Below are 8,838 nucleotides of genomic sequence, written 5' to 3'. Positions count from 1 at the left end.
TTCACAAATTTAAGAAAATTTTGATGGATTTTAAAAACATGTTCAGCAATTTGGAAAGTTCAAGAATTCTTTAAAAAGTTCAAGAATTTTAGGAAATTTGACAGATATGTAAAAAGTTCACAAATTGATAATTTTACTGTTTAAAAAAGAATTAAAGAAAGGAAAATATAAAAAAACACAAAAGAAAAACTAAACAAACAAAACTGGAAAAAAAAGAAAGCTAGGCTGGGAAGTTTTTAGCGTTACATTTGACACAACATAAAGATAGGAAGAAGAACATTGGCACAACAGTTTAGGTGTGCTAGTTGTTTCTACATTTGCAATTAAGGGACTGTTTGGATTGTGACTATTATTTTTGTCTTATGTTGTCACATTATTTTTTGCCTTATGTTGCCATATTATTTTTTGTCACACTTGTCTAACTTGAGTTGCCCAAATTGTTAGCCATACTTTGGCTTGCCTAAAGGAATCTTGCCACATTTGTGTCTATGACACGTGATGTTCACCGCTCATAATTTTTTTCGCCTTAGGTGTGGATAGAACCAAACACCCACCTAACTTGGTCAAACTTGGCTAAAATGAGGTGTGGCAAAGTGTGACAATATGTGGTTGGAAACCAAACAGCCCCTAAATGACGAGGTTCTGAGTTTGAATCGTCAAGTAGCACGCTTAATTGTTTTTAAGGCTGAAAAAAGGAGATGGGTCGAGTTGCCAAGGACGGAGCAGGGGTGTTAGCCCAGGAGGGAGTTGGGCGTACGCCATATACGTTCCGACAGGCGACCCAATTTTGTTTCCGAAAATGCTACAACAAATGACTACATCCTGGCAGATATCTTGCTTCTGCATCTGTTGTGGCATTTCAAAAGCAATTGAATAAAAAATGTCTAAGTTGGTGGAGGAAATCCAACACATCTCAAGGTAATTGTTGGAACTTGATCATATGAGGAGGTAAAAGTTGGTTCAATCAAACAATGCACGTGTTAATTGGAATTTCTCTAAGGGTACAAGATGGATGTGTTCACGCACGCACGCACGCACACACACATGACACAACACAGGCGGTCGTGTCGATTGTTCGGTCAAACCAAAGTGGGTGGGAATTAACACTCACTCCAACTAATGGCCAAATATCTAAGGGTGATTCACCTCATTTTCTCTAATTAAGCGTCTTTGGTTGAAAACTGTTACTAGTTAATTTGAATAAAGGTATTAGGTAAACTATTTCTTCAGTGGTGGCCTTTTGACTTCTTGTCTCGTTCTATAGGAGATAATGGACTTCATCAGCACTTTGGCATATTTGGAGGTGGTGGCATGATCTTAGCTTCTTCTGCCTTGCCGTTCTTCACAATAAACACGGTCTCCATCCCCCAGACCATGTGTCGCTCGAAATGGCAATGCATGAACCATACACCTAAATCAACAACCATAAAAACACAAAGGTGAAGTTAGAAAAACCCTCACAATGAGCCATAGAAATGATGAAAGAGATGCCTTAATAAGCACTCACCTGGATTCGCCGCCTGGAAGCGGATTGCGGCCCAGCCAGCCTTGGGCACGGAGACCGTGTTCTGGTACGGCGGGTCATCGAGGTTGTACGTCGCCGGGTCCTTGTGCCTGTCAAAGTTACCAGCCCCTCTCCCTACCACGTAGAAGCTGTACCCGTGAAGGTGCATGGGGTGGCTCTCGCTACCGAGGATGGACGTGTCCTGGAAAACCACCTCCACCACGGTGCCGTACTCCAGCAGCTTCACCCTTGTGTCGCGCGCCGTGAACCTGAGGTCTAGAGGGAGGTCGTCGGTGGTGTAGTTAAAAGCCACCGCCGGGTTGTCGGGAAAGTTTGTCTTGGCGACGCCCAGTAGCACCGAGGTGTAGTAGGCGCCAAGGATGGCCGTGCTGGGCATCTCGAAGCTGACGTTGTTGAGGCTCGCCGCGAGGCTGTTGTTGCGGGGGCCCTTGCACAGCTCGCCGGGCGTGCAGGGGATCTCATTGACCGCGATGGTGATGAGCATGTGCTCGTCGACGAGCCGGGGCACGTCCACCGGGTGCTCCTCGCTGGCGAGGGACTTGAGCTGCACCGAGTAGGCCTCCGCCGCCGCGCTGTCGTTGATGGCCGGCAGGGCGGGGATGTCCGACATCGCCGTGGCCTGCGGCGCGTCGATGTACTCCAGGACGGCGGTGGTCGTGCTGTTGTCGAAGCGGGCGAGCGGGTTGGTCGCGTACGGCCTTGCCGCCATGTAGTACCTCGTGTGGTTTGAGCGGCCACGGTCGGCGTTGAGCAACACGGTCTTGGTCTGGCCCGGCCCGATGAAGACGTGGTCGACTGTGAACTGCTTGGTGTAGGCGGCATCGGTGCCCACCACCGTGAGGCGGTGCCCGGCGATGGCGAAGAAGAACTCGTTGGTGAGCGCCGCGTTGATGATGCGGAGCATGTAGGTCTTGCCGTGCTCGACGGGGAGCTTGAAGGTAGTGTCACTGGAGCATGGGAACAGGTCACCGGGCTGGCCGTTGATGGTGTTGGCGTCTGACGGCTGGAAGTCGCCACCGCTGCTGAGGGCTTCGGCGAGCATTTGCCCGACGTCGCGGTTCCACCACTCCCCTGCATGCAAAAATGTTCACACAATCAAGCCTCACCCCAGGTCCCCAGCACGCGATCGAAGTTCAAGAAGGAAGGTTTTTTAATTTCGGAAACAAAATAGTTTCGGACCTGTTATTTCGAATTTTCATATTTCAAATTTCACTTAATTTTAATGAATTCTAACATAATATAAATTTATTTTGAAATCAGCTTGAATCTACCTCGAAATTTCAGGGTTAAAGATATTTTGGACCCCACTGGAATATGCGATATTTCAGAAATTCACTGAAATTTCGTTGAAAATTTTAACCAAAGGAGAGCACCAGCGTTTGAGCATGCGTACCGAGGATGATGGGCACCTCTCGGTGCGGCTTCGGGAAGGGGTAGGCGGCGCCGCGCCTGGGATGGATGACGATGGCACCGTGCACGGTGGCGCGGTCGAAGTCGCTGTGCGCGTGCCACCACAGCGTGCCCTCCTCCTCGGAGAAGATGATCCGGTAGGTGAAGGTGTTGCCGGGCTGGATGGGGCACTGCGTTATGTAGGCCGGGCCGTCCGACCATGGGTTCCGCGGCTGGTCCACGCCGTGCCTGCACATGCACAGAGTATTAGCAGTGTCATTCTGTGCAGAACTTAATGCCAATGCCATGGCCTGAAACAAATAAGTCCAGTTCTGAGACTAGAAAAACTACCAGTGGATGGTGACGTTTCGGTCGCCTTGGTTGTGGACGTTGACGAGGACGACGTCGCCCTTGCGCGCGAAGATGGTCGGGCCCGGGAACTCGCCGTTCACGGTCAGGATGGTCTTCTCGCTGCAGAGCCGGGTGTAGTTGGCCTCCCTTATCTGCAACAATGGCGGCCGCCGTTTTGTCATGCATCATCTACTATCAAGCAAATTTTGCAGACACCTGGCTACTAGCACATCGATCCATTCTTCAGCTGACGGGAAGCAAAATGCATGATGCACTTACGAAGAAATCGTAGTGGCAGCGCACGCTGCCTGAACCTGAACCATGAGCGGGGACGGCAGCTGCTGCGACACCAAACGCTAAGGCCACACATAGCAACCAAACTAGATGTATCTTACTGATCGCCATTGCCGGACTAGAGATCGATCGAGCAACCAGTGGCAGGAGATAGCTAGCCAGTGTAGGTAGCAAACCAGGTCTGACGAGTGAAGAATATGCATGCCATCCGTGGTACTACTTATACACAGGGATCTCGCCAAGAGGAAACACGACCGATGGCGAAAGATTCTTCGTCCATGGATGACAGTTCGGATGAGGAACCGGTCGTGCAATTGAGATTCTGCTATTCCGGCAGCATGAAACATAACGCGAACGTGCATCCCGATGACAACGAGCTGTCCCTTTGGAGCCTTCCCTGTGCGAAGACAAGACTTCAGTACGAATGGGGCTCGAAGTTTGTCAGCGCTCGAGCATGTGTGGGGAAAAGGTCAAGAAACGAACCTGGCTAACCTTCAAGGCGTTGGCCATGCATAAGTTTATATGTTCCAGCGGAGTTCCCAATATGTCGTAAGTAGCACCGTATTTCCTTTTTTTAGCACCGTATTTCGATGGGTATGAAGAACGCATGGGCAACATAGACCTTTGTGCGACACGTTGCGTCACTCTCTCACCGGTTGTCTGGGTATCTAGAATTTGACGTGAGTTTTTCGCTAGGTAAATGATTCCGGCCGGGGAATCAATTTACGGTTGGGTGGTTAGGAGTACGGTGCTATCTTCGGTTTATCAGGATTCAAGTCTTAGACTTATCGGTGGTTGTATTTCTCTAAATTTATTTCAAGTTTTCTGAAGATGTGCGTTTGAAGACATTCCCGTCGACTACGACGGCGTCTATGTCTATTTCGTCAATCTTGTTGTAGAATTGTCATGGCAGATGTCCTAGTGAGAGGACTTAGTCGTGGAACCATCGCAACTAGGAAGCTTAAATGGGTTAATCGGGACAAAGGACACGAGAGGTTTATACTGGTTCAGCCCCTTACGGTGAAGGTAAAGCCTAGTCCAGTTAATGTGGTATTGCTAGGTTTCGATGACCAAGGAGCGAATATGCTAGCTTGGCTCTCGATCTGTTTTTTCTTGCCCTAAGCCGCCGCCGGGTTGTCCCCTTATATATACGGGTTGACGCCCTGCGGCCTAGAGAGTCCCGGCCGGCTCATATAACGTGTCCGGCTCGGTGACTTCTTTTACATGCCTTACTTTACAAGTATTATTCATACATGGCGGTTTATAATTACGGGCCTTAAGCCGCCTCTGGGCTTGGGCCTATTACAAGCTTTATCATGAACCGTCACTTTGTATACTCGTTGGCTTCTTTTAAGTAACCCGCCTGTGACGCTCGAATAATTAAGCTACAGTGAATCTCTGCTAATGATGCCACGTCACTGCGATTGCTATTATTAATCTCGCGATGGTTTAAAAACAATTCAAAATTTTAAATAACAAGCCAAATTCTTATTCCTTCAAACTGTCAAATAAAAATGTTCGAGGGTTTAAAAATATTCACTAAGTATTTAGCATGTAGGAACCAACATTAAAATGGATTTTTAAATTGCCCCTAAGAATAATTAATGTGGACAAGCAACACTTATTATGCCCATTTAAATATAAACCTATTTTCAAACATTTTCCAATTAACCTCAAACTTTTTAGACAATATCAGCAGGTAATGTTGTGGGAAGTTTCAACTTTAACTAAAATGTTTAGTATGTAGGCTAAATACAAAACAGTGGCTAAAATAGAATGTGAAAATATATAAAAACTAAATTACTCTTTGGACTCACGGCCTACTAGCTACAGGAACCAGCCCAGCCCAACTTGGGCCATCCCCAATCTCGCTACAGGAGGAGGCAGGGGGATCGTGGCGGCCATCCACCGGCATGGCCGTGCCATGCCGTGCGTGGCGGCCATCCAGCACACCCCGGTGCCCGACAAAACACCGCCGCACCCCTCGACCGAAACCCTAGCTCCTAATTCTATCTCCCCTTTCCTCGTTCGATCTAGAACCCGCGTCCGAACGTAGCCGTCACCGCTTCGTCGTCGTCGTCGTAGCCACTGCCATCCTCGCCGGCTGAAACTTCGCCAGGAGACGCGTCTGCCTCGTCTACTTCGACTACGGCCACCAGATCGAGCTGGGGCGCCGTCAAGCTTCGGGATCGACGGCTTCTTCCCACTTCGGTCGCCGGACTTCCTCATCGAATCCACTGCCTCTGCTGCTCCTAAGTCGCTCACCGAGCCATCTTGTGCTCCGCGGTGAGCTCCTCGACGTTTCCCTTATGCTCGTAGCTCGATCCTGTGTCCATAGCTAGTTGTTCTTGTCGCCGCGCCCATCCGCCCCTTGCTGCAGCTCCGCCCGACCGCGCACGCCCCGTCGTAGTCCTTCGCTCGCGCCGCCCGTTCTCCCACCGGTGCCGCGGTCGTCGTGCTCACTAGGGCCACGCTCGCGTCCCGCACGCCGTCGCCGTGGCCGCCCTCCGCTGCTGCCGTCCCACGCGTGCATGCGCGCACCGACCGCCGCCACCGCCGTGCCCAGCGCACCCCTGCCCGTTGCTCCACGTCGTCCATGCGCGCGACGCCCGCTCGCCCACCCTCGTGTGCTGCTGCCTTTGCTTTGCGGTGGCTGCACTGCTGCTTGCTACGGCCGCTCCGCCCATTGCCACCCGCCGGTACTGCTCCGCTGCGCCGACCGCACATGGCCCTGCGCCTATGCCTCCCATGCACTTGCGTGCCGCTCTGCACCCTGCTGCTTGGCCGCCGCCGCCGCCGTTCGCCCCTGCTGCTGCTGCCGGCTGCGCCAACCGCGCCGGTCCCCTCTGCTTGCCGCGGCTTGGAGCAGGTCCTGCCGGCCGCGCCACCCGCTCGCCCGCGCGGCCTGCTAGACCTGGCCGCCGGCGCACCACCGGGTCCGGCCGCTCATGGCGTCCAGCCTTCGTGCGTGCCTGCGCACTGCCACGCTGGGGCTGGCCTTTGTGCCTCTGCCAGCGGGCCCCCAACCAGCCCAAATTAAGGGGCTAATCCCCTATTAGCCGCTAACAACCCCCTAATCACCCACTAACTACTGGGCCCCTCTCCCTAATTACCTAACAAAACTAACCCCTTGTTAAGTTAATGTGCCCCTGACACATGGGCCCCATGCCTTTAATCAATCTCCTTTTAAAATAACCTCACTTGCCTATTACAGGTGGGGCCACCCTCCACTATTCTAATGGATAAGGGTTGACCGGTCAGCTGCTGACTCAGCAGCTGGGCCCCACCGTCAGCCACACACGTACACTGCTGGGTACGCTCACTGTGTACCCATAGTATTTTATCCTTTTAATTTTGAATTAAATTTAAATCTAGTAATTCCAGAAAATGTTTAAAATTTTGAAAATTAATATAAAATAATCTGTAACTCGGATGAAAATACTTTTTCCAGATACGCAGCCCGTTCGTCCGCCACACATCCCTAGAATAGCGAACACGCAACTTTTTCCCCTCCGGTTCATATGTCCGAAAACGCGAAACACCGGAGATACTTGCCCGGATGTTTCCCCCTTCGCCGGTATCACCACCTACCGCGTTTGGTCACCCTTAGTACCGCGTACTGCCAAGTTATGCTTTGTGATGCTTTGTTTGCTATATTATTTATTGGTTCCCCCTCCGTTACTTCTTTCCGGTAGACCCCAAGACCGCGGTTGAACCAGTGACCGACTACTTCACCTTCGAGGGTCCGTTTGTTGGGGAGCGTTGCAGAAATTAAAAAAAAATTACGCATCACCAAGATCAATCTATGGAGTAACTAGCAACGAGAGGGGAGTGCATCTTCATACCCTTGAAGATCGCGAGTCGGAAGCGTTGCAAGAACGCGGTTGGAGGAGTGGTACACGTAGCGATTCAGATCGCGGCCGAATCTGATCTAAGCACCGAACAACGGCGCCTCCGCGTTCAACACACGTGCATCCCGATGACATCTCCCGCACCTTGATCCAGCAAGGAGGAGGGAGAGGTTGAGGAAGAAGGCTCCAACAGCAGCACGACGGCGTGGTGGTGATGAAGTGGCAGTTCTCCGGCAGGGCTTCGCCAAGCTCACGTGGAGGAGAGGTGTTAGGGAGGGGAGGGGCTGCGCCTTGGATGTGGTGCTGCAGCCCTCCCCTTGCCCCTCTATTTATAGGGAGAAGGGGGAAGGGGCCGACCACTCTAGATGAGATCTAGAAGGGGGGCGGCGGCCAAGGGGGAGGGGGCTTGCCCCCAAAGCAAGGGGGGGGCGCCCCCCTTTAGGGTTTCCCCCAAACCCTAGGCGCATGGGCCCTAAGGGGGAATGGCGCCCAGCCCACTAGGGGCTGGTTCCCTTCCACCTACAGCCCATAAGGCCCTCCGAGGCAGGTGGACCCTTCCGGTGGTCCCGATACAATACCGGTATACCCCCGAATATTTCCGGTGACCGTATGATGACTTCCCATATATAAACCTTCACCTCTGAACTATTCCGGAACTCCTCGTGACGTCCAGGATCTCATCCGAGACTCCGAACAACATTCGTTAATCACATACAAATCTTCCTAATAACCCTAGCGTCATCGAACCTTAAGTGTGTAGACCCTACAGGTTCGGGAACCATGCAGACATGACCGAGACAACTCTTCGGCCAATAACCAACAGCGGGATCTGGATACCCATGTTGGCTCCCACATGTTCCACGATGATCTCATCGGATGAACCACGATGTCGAGGATTCAAGCAATCACGTATACAATTCCCTTTGTCAATCGGTACGTTACTTGCCCGAGATTCGATCATCAGTATCCCAATACCTCGTTCAATCTCGTTACCGGCAAGTCACTTTACTCGTTGCGTAACACATCATCCCGTGACCAACCCTTAGTCACATTGAGCTCATTACAATGATGTCTTACCGAGTGGGCCCAGCGATACCTCTCCGTCATACGGAGTGACAAATCCCAGTCTCGATTCGTGCCAACCCAACAGGCACTTTTAGAGATACCCATAGTGCACTTTTATAATCACCCAGTTACGTTGTGACGTTTGGCACACCCAAAGTATTCCTACAGTATCCAGGAGTTGCACAATCTCATGGTCTAAGGAAAAGATACTTGACATTAGAAAAGCTTTAGCAGACGAACTACGCGATCTTGCGCTATGCTTAGGATTGGGTCTTGTCCATCACACCATTCTCCTAATATGTGATCCCGTTATCAATGACATCCAATGTCCATGGTCAGGAAACCGTAACCATATATTGATCA

The 8,838-nt window shown here is 51.2% G+C and overlaps 1 protein-coding gene across 1 annotated transcript; it reads right to left on the bottom strand.

Moving 5' to 3' along the window:
- Positions 1-1,037: 1,037 nt before the first annotated feature.
- Positions 1,038-4,055, bottom strand: LOC125512534 (putative laccase-9). The gene is made up of 5 exons (XM_048677629.2): positions 3,545-4,055; positions 3,266-3,417; positions 2,919-3,163; positions 1,508-2,596; positions 1,038-1,411 (listed from the first exon to the last, which is right to left on the bottom strand). Exons 1-5 carry the CDS (start codon positions 3,668-3,670, stop codon positions 1,281-1,283), a joined length of 1,743 nt encoding a protein of 580 aa, XP_048533586.1. The 5' UTR covers positions 3,671-4,055; the 3' UTR covers positions 1,038-1,280.
- Between the last annotated feature and the right edge of the window lie 4,783 nt (positions 4,056-8,838).

This window comes from Triticum urartu, chromosome 6A (assembly GCF_056163025.1).
Source record: "Triticum urartu cultivar PI428250 chromosome 6A, HENAU_Tu73, whole genome shotgun sequence".
Classification (NCBI taxonomy): domain Eukaryota; kingdom Viridiplantae; phylum Streptophyta; class Magnoliopsida; order Poales; family Poaceae; genus Triticum; species Triticum urartu.
Note: the sequence above shows the minus strand (reverse complement) of the source record. Positions and strands in the feature narration are given on the sequence as shown.